Source organism: Quercus suber, unplaced genomic scaffold (genome assembly GCF_002906115.3).
Source record: "Quercus suber isolate HL8 unplaced genomic scaffold, Cork oak 2.0 scaffold_208, whole genome shotgun sequence".
NCBI classification, from domain to species: Eukaryota; Viridiplantae; Streptophyta; class Magnoliopsida; order Fagales; family Fagaceae; genus Quercus; species Quercus suber.
Genome location: NW_027069666.1, coordinates 20,363 through 33,041, shown reverse-complemented (window position 1 = coordinate 33,041; position 12,679 = coordinate 20,363). Strand labels below are relative to the sequence as shown.

The 12,679-nt window shown below is 33.2% G+C and overlaps 1 protein-coding gene across 1 annotated transcript; it reads right to left on the bottom strand.

The window, feature by feature from the left end:
- Positions 1-1,983: 1,983 nt before the first annotated feature.
- LOC112006141 (protein DAMAGED DNA-BINDING 2) lies at positions 1,984-9,176 on the bottom strand. Its single transcript, XM_024038439.2, has 11 exons — positions 8,787-9,176; positions 8,588-8,678; positions 8,152-8,279; positions 6,770-6,892; positions 6,280-6,368; positions 6,049-6,169; positions 5,200-5,291; positions 4,149-4,278; positions 3,634-3,882; positions 3,339-3,535; positions 1,984-2,750 (listed from the first exon to the last, which is right to left on the bottom strand). Exons 1-11 carry the CDS (start codon positions 9,021-9,023, stop codon positions 2,528-2,530), a joined length of 1,680 nt encoding a protein of 559 aa, XP_023894207.1. The 5' UTR covers positions 9,024-9,176; the 3' UTR covers positions 1,984-2,527.
- Between the last annotated feature and the right edge of the window lie 3,503 nt (positions 9,177-12,679).

Here is a 12,679-nt window from a genome sequence, read left to right as displayed (position 1 = left end):
CACACACTTTGTTTTTAACTAGTATTAAATATTTTGTAAAAACTAGATGGAATTTACTATCTATACCATAAATTCATGATTTACAATGTTACACCATAAAGATAAAATATAAACATATCTATCTCAAATTAGGTCACAATGTCAAGTCTAAATAATTTCAAATCTCGATCTTCAACCAAGATTGATGGCACAATAAAGTCAAACCATGACAACAAAAATTCATGTATGAAGCTTTTGACCTGGAGAAAAACAATAATTCTAGAATCACAACTTTTAGCATACCATTTCCTACAACTATTTACGTGGTTGACGGTAAGTAATGGGTTTATATGAAAGTAACGATGACCCTTCATAGTCTATCATATAGAATAATTATAAGAAAATGTGTGATAAATATTGTGGTCTTATAATAACTCGGAGAAAAATTACTGCAAAAAGTGATTATTGGTGCACCATAGCACATTGCCCATGTCTTGTTAAGGAAGTTGGGCATCTCCTTTGGTTCTATTGCTTAAGTACGTTTTGAAGAAGAAAGTTTTATTTCAGCATAATGAAGAAACTTGTTTTATATTGTACGTACTTTTATTATCATTTCCCACTTGTCTTTGATTAGCAGCCTTCTGAATGAAAATGAGTTACCTATCGGATGGGAGCAGTGTTTCTTGTTCACAGGACACATTAAGAGAGCCTTTCCATGGACTCGAGCGTACAACCCATGGCAATCGAGTGGGTTCTGCTTGAAGGAGGGAAATAAGTGTTAGACCGTTAACGGTTTAACACCCAGATGTAATTATAATTCGGAAATAATCACACATGCAAGTTTTGCAATTATACTGTGTGAGCTTAGAAATTATGCCACAAATAGGCCTAGTAATAAAGTCGTCTGTAAATTTAGAACTTATGTGATGTGAATCTTAAGAAGAATGGTTCTAAGGTTCATAAAACAAAAATGAAGAATGGTTCTAAGATTTTAAAATCCTAAGTCATTTTCTTCAAGTGAGATTACATGGTAAACAATATATTGATGCATAAATACTATATATATCACTACATAAGCATTAACAAATTGATGTGTCAATTTTTAAACACAAATAACAGTAATAATAACAATTAAGAAATTTATTTATTACGTTATTAATGATGTGGCATAAATTGCATTCATTTACTTGTCAGTTGTAAGTGTTTTTTTTTTTTTTTTTTTGGTGGTAAATTGGTTATAGTTTTAACCTTCCTAGGAAATAACTACATTCTTACTTATATTACATGTGGCAATAAATGATATTTTTCAATTTAGTTATAAAAAACTTGAAGCCACTTATCACTCAAGTAGAAGACTTAAAGAAGAGTAGTTACTAAGAATTTAAGAAATTGCTCCCTTATCTTGTCAAGTGGTTATTGGTTAGAAATTACTACCTTTTTTGCCTATAAAAAGTAGAACTATCCATGGAGAAGGTACATAAACAATCAACAATTCAACGCCAACACTTTCACAAGTCTACTTTACTTCTATTCTAGGAGTAGTGTAATTCTTCCAGTTCATTTACATTTCCCTTGTTGCCATATACTTAAGAGCAAGCAATAGTAGAGTGTTTAGTTATTAAATGCTTGTATTAAGGTTTTTTTTTTTTTTTGTCTCATGTTCTTCTTTAATGCAAATAATTTTATTTAGTTTCTTAGTTGTTGATTCTATTTACATTAGTTTCATTGTTGTTATTGTGTTTTTCCATCTCTGTTTGAGTAAAAATTCCTATCAATTGAAATATTATCAAATCTGCTGAATTCACTAGAGTTGTAATAAAAAAGTTTAAAAAAAAAAAAAAAAAAAAAAAACCATGAATATTATATTTTTAGATGAGATCAGGTTTTGATCAACTTGATATTTTGCAGACATAGAGTATAAGAAAATGGAGTACGACTGCTAGACTACAAGTCTACAATATTTCTAATATGTATTCATATACACAAGTAACACAACCCAGCAAATAATAACAATAAGTTACCTTCACATTTCTGCCCAGCCACTACAGACTCGGTTGACAGGAATGGCATCAGTCCAAATGCCTCTTCCCACTTTCTAGTCTGTTAAGCAACTACTTAAGGTTTTACCTGACCGGTGAAAAAATTCCATCACCGTGTAGATTAAGCCAATTGAGGGAATTCCTCACGCACAAAGCTACATTCCGAAATGTGAAATACAATGCTACACGCTGATACAAAATACCCAACTTTGTACAATGTTGCAAAAGGACTATCATGCATCCTCCTGCAGGCTACAGTCAGCCTTCCAAATATAAAGCAAAAAGAGGAAGCAAGATGCTAAACAGCTAAATACAGCTTCCTAGTACTAAATCAAAAAGGTCTTTGCCTGAAAGGCTAAGCAAAAAGCGGCAAAGTATCTTCCTGTACAGAGAAGTGGCAGATGGAAAGCTTCAAAACAGCTAAAAAAGTTCTGCCAGGGTTGGTAGATATATTCCAGCTCTTGGACCAAAAAGGAAAGAGGACTTTGAAGTTCAAATTTAGTTCTAGATTAGCGTTTGACCTTGCCAGAACAGCGAGTTAATTTCCATTCAGGTTTATTGGACTTCAACTTCTTACCCTTGGAGGTGAATTTGTCATCATCAGAATCATCACTTTTATTCCCATACTTTCGACTTCGTTTCTTCTCGGCTCTATCGCAAATAACTATCTTCCTTTCAACCTTCTGTTCCACAAGCTCAGACTTCTCCTTCGGCCTCCAAATGAAAAGTGACCTAAGAGAGAGTAGCATGGTAAGACTACAAATAGTAATAGAACAAAACAAAAGTAACATTTCAAATCCAAAGTTATCTATTAAGGGGGGAAAAATGAAGAAGTGATAGAAATCGAGAATTTCAACTTCTCTATATTAACGTAACAAAATAATAGAATTTTCAAATCATTAAAAGGTACTCCAGATCTCAGAAATTAATGTTTGTTAATCAGGAAAAAATATCTCCTACTCCCATCAAGCCAAATTTAATCTCAGCATTATATTAAGCTGGACTTTTCGCAAATAGCTATTACACCTGGGATTAGAATTTAAAAAATAATGATAATAATAATAAAAAAATAAAAAACAGTAGGCGATATGTGCTTTGCATGACAACTCAAAGAAATGCCAACAGTCTATGTAGTTCACAAACTGCGTCACTGTCACCAGTAATCATTTCTTCCTTGGACAGGACAAAAGACAACAGCTTAATCCTTCATCAGCCAAAAAATCAATGTCAAACCAATCTAATTATCAGAGCATAACGGAGGAACATAAACAAAGCTTTATCACTTTGCATTATAAGTTGATGAGGGAATAGAGTACTAACCTTGAACTACCAGAGGCCAAAACATCATCACGTGGATGCAGCTTGTTCACAGGAGTAATAGTTGTGATGTTTGGATCCATGACCTCAGCAACTAGTTGTCCTGTGCTGATGTCTATGAAATCAATGGGATGTAAGGCAGCTCCATTATAATTTTCACTAATGTAACGACCAATAACTGCAAGGGACTCCGAAGGGTCCTGCACCGAAAAACATCAGTATTTTGTAGGAAAAAGAAAAATTCAAAGAGTATATTGTATAATATGCATATCATAAAAATATGCTACAATTATATTACCTTTGGATCCCATTCTGCTTTAAAAGGAGTCAAATGTCGATTAAAATCATGACTATGCACTATTTCTCGGCTTGGGGAGTCCAAATCACCAAATATAGAATCCCATATACGAAGACGATTGTCCTGTGATGTAGTCAGGATTTTGCTGCCCGACAGTGGAGAGAAATATGCTGAGTTAACAACTCGTTTGTGTGCAAGGTCATAGAGGGAAGATCCAGCTTCCATTCGACGCAAATCCCATATACGAGCCTAAGGTGCAGAAACCAGTTTATAAGGGCTACTACAATGAGAACAATATTTATAAAGTATTATTGCATAATTGCAGATTTACAAGTAGCAATGATTCATAGAATAAATCTATTTTTATCATCAATGGTACATTGAAAATAAAAAAATCTAAAAATTCTTCAAAATAAGTAAGAAGCAAAGCCAAATTACACCTGGGTATACACAGGGAAACAAACCAACAATAAATAAAAACTCAAAACTAATCACATTAAAACTAAAAGACTCACAAAATGATCATTTCCACAGCTCAAAAGAAGCTCTGGTTGAACAGGATTGCAGTGGAGTCCAACCACCTTGCTACCTTTCTTATGGATCAAAATTGCCTCCCCAATTTTGTTGTTTGAGCGAGTATCCACCCTAAATATGCCAAAAGAGAAATCAAACCTACCTGTGAGTATGCCTGAAGTTCAAAAAAATAAATCATAGGTAAAATTATATCATAGCAAGAGATCTTGAGTTCAATTCTTGTAAGCAATAAATTTCAAAGCAGTAAATTTCAAATCGCATGTAAAAACACTCTAGCATGACCTGTGTAATGGAAAACCCGAAACAAGAACTAGATTATCCTTGCCAGCATCTATCAAATAGAAATATACTAAAGCTGAGTAATAAAATAGGATATATTGGGGTTAAATGAGAGAAAATGAGAAAAGAAGAATGAAGGGGGAGAGAGAAAGAGAGATTTAAAAAAAATTCTAGGCCTATATTAATCAATTCCTCACCTTAGCACATATTTATATTAGGGTTTATGGCATGATTACAACATTCACAACAACCAAGCCTTAGTCCCAAATTCTGGGGTAGGCTATGGATCCTCAAAAATTATTCAAGGTCAGCCAGATAATTACAAGAATGCCCCAATGCTAATATAAATAATAAATTGATGAAAAATAACCAGCAACTCTAACAAATAAATAATTAGTTGCCAGCTTTATCATTCATTAACCATATAGGTGGCCCACCAACAAGGCAATGCAAATGACAAAAGGAAAAAAAACCCACTGGAAAGCAATGAAGTAGCCACTTACTATTACAAAATAGTACAAATATAAAAATACTTTCAAATAATTATCAGTAGCAGGCAACACAGAAGGGTAAATTCTAAAAGAAATTTAACATGGATGGCAAAAACTTGTTAAACAAAATGCCAACTGTATCACTTAACTGTCTTACTATTTAGGTTCACTTTTCATTAAGTTCTTGTATCTGTATATATCTTTTTATCACTCCAACCTTACAACTCTTTATTTTAAGAAAAGCAGTTAAGAAAAAACTTACAAGTAGAGAAAACCGAAGTTATCAGCAACCAGCACAAGACTTTTCTCTGAGTTGATATCCATGCCATAAAGCATCCTCCAGCTGCTTGGACCCTACAAGCAAACCATATATAATCCATGCCTGATGGTAATATAACATTAATTGTACAAGTAAAAACAGTCACCCTTTACTTTTCTCTCCTACTCTGTTCCCCAGATCCCTCAACCTAAAAGAGACCCAAAATCCCACAAAGGGAAGGAGAGGGGTGGAACACCCCCTGCAGCTTCCCTATACTTTTACTATAAAATTTCGGACATTAACACCACAGATCTTTCCATAGAGTTGAAGACTGAACCATGGAGATGTCATTTTTTTCCCATCACACAACAACAAAAATAAATAAATAAATAAATAAATAAAAATTCTAGTATGTAAAGCATTATGAGATGCAACTGAAATGGTATCACTTAAACTTAAAATAATTTCAGAAACTAAATCAACACACAAACCAATACCATAGATTCAAACCTGAAGAAAATGAATACTGACTAACAACAGATATATAAAAATCTACTTAATTTAAAACATATAAACTTAAAAGATATTATTACACAGGGAGTAAAAGAAACTGCTTCAGAGTAAAAAAATAATCAATGCAACTCTTACTAAAGATTGTGCTACAAATAAATCAAGTCTCAACAGTTATAGATTTATCATAAATTTTTGAAAATTGAGAAATGAGGCTTTTAGTCATCAGGCCCAATAGCTTAGTTATACAATTGAAAAACAACTCTCACGCTTAAGATTAATAAAATAACATGACAAGTCATAATTAATTAACTCCAAAAAGAAAATGGAGAAAATAATCACCTGCCACCCATCAGGATTGAGATTCATCAGAGATAATGAAATTCCGGTCTCCAAGTCAGTGCAACTAATGGTTCCATCTGAGGATGCAGCATATACTGAATCATCATTTGTAGGATTGAACCTGTAAGTATTCAAATAGGGTTTAGCACTCTGACTTTGATGTGCACTATATAATATATATATATATATATAGAGAGAGAGAGAGAGAGAGAGAGAGCCAAGATAACTAACCTCATGTTATTCACTATGCAAGAGTGAATATTTCCATAGACCATCTTTTCATGAACTTTACCAAAATCCCAAACTCCAACTTGCCCTTTCTTTAACATCAAACCAGAATTCAGAAGAAAGAAAAACAAGTATCAATGATCACTAAACAATTACGGAATTACACAACATAAAACTTGAAACAAGCAATGACGGGTCCGTTTGGATTGAACTTATTGTTGCTGAAATTGAAAACTGAAAACTGAAAACTGAAAATACTGTAGCAAAATAATTTTTAAACGTGTAAATAGTACTGTGAGATTCATTTTTAATATTTTTTATTGCGTGAACAGTATATAAACAGTAATAAACAGTGCATGAACAGTAATTTTTGTCTCTGCACAGTGATTTTACTGTTCACGCTCAAAAAAAAAAAATCTGAAAACGCAGCTGTGAAAACGCCGGATTCAGCTGAATCCAAACGCTCACGACATATAATGCAGGTGAGACTGACCTTATCTCCAGATAAAAGGAGGTTATTGTTTGTTGGATGGAACTCCAAGCACGTTATACGTCTACTATGATATCTGATAACCGCACAAGTCACCTTATCTGGGATTACAAAAGCTGGTTTGATCTGTTACAGAGATGATAAAAAATACAATAAATTCTTCGCAGTGAAGATCACATTTCCACCCACTCCTTTCCAATACAATGGTACAGCTCCATGAAGACCCAGAAGGCCAGGAATTGATAAAATTGAAAAAGTTGTATAAACAGCCCAAATGCCAAGAAAGAGAGCAAATGAAATAGTTTAATTGTCAAAAATATTCCAATGGTATGACTATGGCCTAGAAAATTTTATTACTAAAAAAGATCATATAAAGAGAATTCTGTTTGTCTAGAACCATAATAGCAAACCTGGAAGCCTCAACTTAAGATAGCCTGACCATGACTTCATGATTCAGATTCCTTATTAAAGTAACGAAACATTAATGACTTTATGACTCAGATTCCATATTGAAGTTAAAACCAGGAGACAGAACCCTATCCTCTGACCAAGAAAAAAAGAAACTCTGAGAAGATAGACAGAGTGACAAGACCCATAGTAATGCAACCAACATAAATAGAAGGCAGCAGTATCATTTTTTTACTTTTATATTTTTTTAGTCCATTTACACCACTTAGCCTTCACCAATAGGAAGGCACCACCAACACTCCATTTTCACCGTTTGGAACCCAAAGTCTAGTAGTCACCCCTCTTTTTGCTTCAATTACAAATTTGTCATATGTAACTCGGAAGATTCATCCCAATGAATAGCACAATCAGATGGAGACCATGCCTAAGCAGAGGCTACTGGTTCAAAACTCCACTTCTAGGGAAAACTTCCTTGATAGCCACCTAATTGACCAAACTTCTTTTATATATATATACATGACATGGAAGAACTTCACTTAGATTAGCTACACATCACAGAACATATGGTATAACAATCCTCACTTTAATCAAACTCCTACAGACAACTAATCCCGCCTGCTAGAGCCAATTACCGGGTAATCCAGAAGCTTTTCACACCTGATGGGCTGAGCAGTTTGTCCTCATGCCCAGGAGGCACCTAAATGACCAAACTTGATATCTAAAGTAGAGTAATAAGTCAAAACAGTGTGAATTCTAACATACCTAGAAATTCCTTGTCATACAGTAAACCAAACTAGCAATACTAAATGTCTTCACATGCTTCTTAAGAGACAATTTGACATGTAAAAAATATACTTCGATACTACAGATCATACTAAAATAAAATACTAACACAAAAACAGAAGGGGAAATCATAGCTCCCACCAAAGGGAAAAAATAATAATAATAAAAGAGCAGATAGTGAGGTGAAGGATTACCCGAAGAACACTTGGTCTGAACTGGCGCTCAAAGACATATTCCAATGGATTACGGGTATTTCTGCGGGGTGCAGGGATGACCCCATGCTCAGTAGCCACTCGATGCGGGCAAGCCATTGTAGTGTGACCTTAAATTCACAAAATCCACATGCCAAAACACATAAATTAACCTCAAAGTAACACAAATTATAAAACTTTTAAAACAATGTCACACAATATCAAAATCATTGTATCATATATAAAAAGATATGTAACTAGTATATTACCGAGCGTTTTTGTATAGATGTGCATCAGTGCTATCAAGAACAAAATACATAAATTTAACCCACACAAAATTCCTAATTCCATTAAACCGAATCACGAGGAGACATTGCAATTCAATTAGCAATACCCAGTAAGCAGAATTCTACAAACAAATAAAAAGGTTCGAACTTACCAGGCATTTTGCAGAGAAAGCATGGTTTCATGGGGCAGTCTATATACGTAGCCCCCTTGAATCCCGCTTCATGACCCACTTTTTTGCAAACCTGAAACATCACAAAAATAAAATAAAATAACACACAAAAACAGAAACCAAAAAAAAAAAAAGTGGGATTTCGAAAAACCCTATAGGTTAAGGGTAAAGCCTCCTCTACTTTGCAAACTTTCTTGAGACTAATAGTAATGGGTGTTTTCCCTTTCTTCTTCGCTTCCAACGATTCCTCCATTCTCTCTTCATTTTTGTTATCCACAACTTTTCCTTCTTCTTCTTCTTCTTCTTCTACTTCTTTGTAATCTTCTTCTTCTTCTTCATCTGACGAACTGGGTTCAGAGTCAGTGTCTCTCTCAATGACCACGTTGGGAAATGTCGTTCGTCTGGTTTGTGGGGCCATTTTTGGCAATCAAAAGAGAAAGAGAAATGTGTATGAGCAGGAAGCAGCAAAAAGGCTATAATGGAAAGGAAGGGGAAAACTGAAAAAGACAAAAGGACAAGACCGAGGGAAGAAATGAAAGGAGGATTCCCATCCCAAGAACACGGACCGACTTTTCTGCACGAAGGTCATAGGGAATCAAAGTTACTCAAATGCCCCTCTGACTTTTTAAAATCTATTTTCCAATGGAAACTGTGGTGGTAGTGGTACTCTTGGAAATAATGTTTCCATTCTTGGGCTATATCCGGAATACGGATTTTGGTGCGTGGCGGGAGAAAACGTGGCTCGTCGTTTGCCGTTCGCACTAAAATGATGTCGTTCTTTCTTTTCTCTTTCTTTTTTTTTTTTCTTTTTTTTTTTTAATATCTCTCTCTCTCTCTCTCTCTTCTCTTTTTTTTTTTCTTTCTTTTTTTTTCTTTTTTTTTTTTATGAAGAGTTTTAACTTATGTGTCTGCTTCTAATAATAATTGTTTATCACTAGTCAATACATCAATTGATTTTTTATATAAGTAAAGGTTAAATCTTAAATATCTTACTAAACCTATATCTCTTTCCCTCTTTTAAAATAATAAAAACTCATTTTTCTATCTCTCCTATCATCAAAATTAAAAATTGAAAAGGTGTACACATTTTTTTTTATTTTTTGGTAAGACAATACTTAGTGAACTTTTGAGATATACTTACAAAACAGCTTATTGAGTATTTTTTATGCTATTTACGGGTTTACGAACTTATTTTATTTAACTTTTGTTTATATTTCCTATTATTTGTAAGTCCTACATGAGTCATCTATTTATTTTATTTAACTTTTATCTTTTAATTACAATAATTTTAGCAAAAAGCTGAATAAATTGTTCCAACCTTAAATACACTATTTGACAATTGAACAAAAATGAGAAGAAAAAAAAAATCTCCATTAGAATCGATTGAATTAATTATTTTCATCTATAGAATCTAGGAATTTGTTAAATAAGTTGTTCCCAAACACAACCTTAAATTCACTATTTGATAATTGAACAAAAATTAGAAGAAAAAAAAAATCTCCATCAGGACCGATTGAACTAATTATCATCTATAGAATCAAGAAATTTGTTTTCCTTGATAATCTAATAGAGAAGATTACGTTGACCCTCCTAAAAACTCCCCTTCAAGTGGGAGTGTTTGTTCACAAGGTCCAACTTGCCAAGATTAATACCATAAACTTAAAGTTCCAAATTAGCAAACAATCAAAGATAGAAACCCACAAGGAAACAAATACAAACACAAATCTTTAAAATTAAAAATTAAAAAAAAATTGTGAAGAAATGGAGAAAAAAGAAGAAGAAGAAGAGATACTTACTGGAAAAGTGAGTCGGTATTTCTTCCCTGATTGTCTCTCATGTGTTTTTTTCTCATAGGAATTTGATTTGAGGGAGTCAATCTAGTTCAAATAGATAGAAGGCATAAATGTACTTTTAGTCCCTACATTTTGACTTTTTTTTATTTTAGTTCCTATATTTTATTTTTATTACTTTTAGTTCTTAAATTAATTAACGTGGAATATTTAAGTCCTTGAAGCACCATTCCGTCACCAAACTAACAAGGAACATTGACGTGACTGACAAATCAATAAAATAATAATTTTTTTTTACACATGGATCAATAAAATAACAGGAAGAAATCAAACTCACCAAGCAATAAAATAATAAACTCACGTGAAGAATACACAGACACACCCCCAAGGTAATCATCGACGGAGCGTTAGCGACGCCGACATTAGAGACTTACCAAAAAATGGCTACTACTCAAGGCGGGGTAGGACCCACAGGTTCGGTCTGAATGTGTGTAAGTCGCCCTCTATTCGTATTATTGGGAAACAAGGAAGTTATGGGGGAGTTTCCTCTTTACTTTGGTCCTTTTTCTTTTGCTATATTCTGGGAAGGAAGTTAGTTTTGTAATGGCCCCAGTTTGCTTATTGTGTGCGTGACTTATACTATCAATCAATAAAATTCTATCGGTTTATCTCCAAAAAAAAAAAATTAATAATTTTTAAAATTAATTTGGCTTCAACCTTTCTTTTAATCTCTCTCCGGGACTTAAATTCTAGATCTGCTACCAGGTAACCGTTCTTTCTTCCAGACAAAAAGTACTAGGATAAATACTGAAATTTTCAATTTCTAAACATTTCTTAATACATTTCTACCGAACTTTTACATCACAGATACATGGTTAAATTCTTAATATATTTAATTATGGTGTAAACAATGTTAGCAAGTCATAGATGAATCCATAGTAGGAACAAGCAAGTGATCAGGAAAAGCAAAACGCAAATAGTACCTTGTTTTTGAAATTTTTCTAGACACTTCTTCCATTGAAGATATGAAATTAGGAATGAAGTTTGGGCTGGATTCCAGCTTTATGGAACCACAAAATTCGCCGACTAAAGAGGCTTGAGGGTTAGAGAGGGAGACATTGAAGAATAAAAGGAAGACGAAGAAAATGAGGAACACCATTTGGTTCTCTGTTTGATGCTCTGTTTCCTTTGTTTCATATGTTTTAGAATTGGTAAGAAATAGAGCAAATGGATGTTTATCTCCTTCTTTTTCCCTCTCTTTTTTCATGTGAGAATTGGGAGAGGGAGCGAAGTTGAACCCAACAAGGGAATGGTGTGATTTTGTGTAAATTGCTTTCTGTTTCTTCTTCTTCTTTACCTACGCACTAGATTGCTTGGCTCTTCTTCACGTGAGCTTATTATTTTATTGCTTGGTGAGTCTAATTTCTTCCCGTTGTCTATACTACTATTTAAGAGGCTGCATCGGTTTGGACCGGATTTTTTTTTTGTTCCAAAATACCCCTACAGCCTATATTTAAGTAGAGACAAAAGTAAATGGTAGTCAAGTAAAAATACATGTCTAACTTGCACTAAAACATTGCCTACAAAATATGACTACTTTCTGATGGTTTTCAAATTGCTTTATTCATTTATAAAAAAAAAAAATTAAATTAAACAAACACGTTTTTTTTTTGGTGAATATATCTACCATGATAATTGATAAAAAAAAAAAAAAAATCAATTGCAATATAATTAGAATTCGAAAGTGTAGAAGATTGTTCAAACTGGGTTTGTGATTGAAAAATATAAAGCGACAGTTCAATATTGTCATCTACTTCATTTTTAGATCTCTCGTTAATGTGCCCAACTTCCTAACAAAAATTACCTTATAACATATGGAGAATCCTAAAGAATGAGGGGTCCTAGTTAACTTGTTAAAGAACATCAGTAGCATAAAATCATTTTTTTTATTAAAAAAAAAAAAAAAATCACCACCATACATATGCAAAAGTCAAAATTTCCAAAATAAACATGCAAGGTAACAGAAGCATAGATATAAGATTAGGAATTGACAAATAAATAATTTCCCTCTTCATTTGAAAAAAAATAAAATAAAAATGATAAAGAAGGGAACACCATAGGTACATTGTAATTACACATTCAAAAAAAAAATAATTATTTAATTGTTGCTTTCCATGATTCAAATGTAATTACACATTCAAAATTAAGTGGCTCAAATGCGAAACATGAGTAAGAAAAGAAATGCAAAAGTTTGGTAACTTCTTCATAAAATCTTGGGGTTCAT

Excerpts from the sequence above, each read along its gene's own strand:
- LOC112006141 (XM_024038439.2), bottom strand. The coding sequence starts at position 9,023 with ATGGCCCCACAAACCAGACGAACGACATTTCCCAACGTGGTCATTGAG. Across the intron at positions 5,292-6,048 it reads TCAATCCTGATGGGTGGCAG|GGTCCAAGCAGCTGGAGGAT; the intron begins GTGATTATTTTC and ends GTTTGCTTGTAG. Across the intron at positions 3,536-3,633 it reads AAGCAGAATGGGATCCAAAG|GACCCTTCGGAGTCCCTTGC; the intron begins GTAATATAATTG and ends TTTTCGGTGCAG.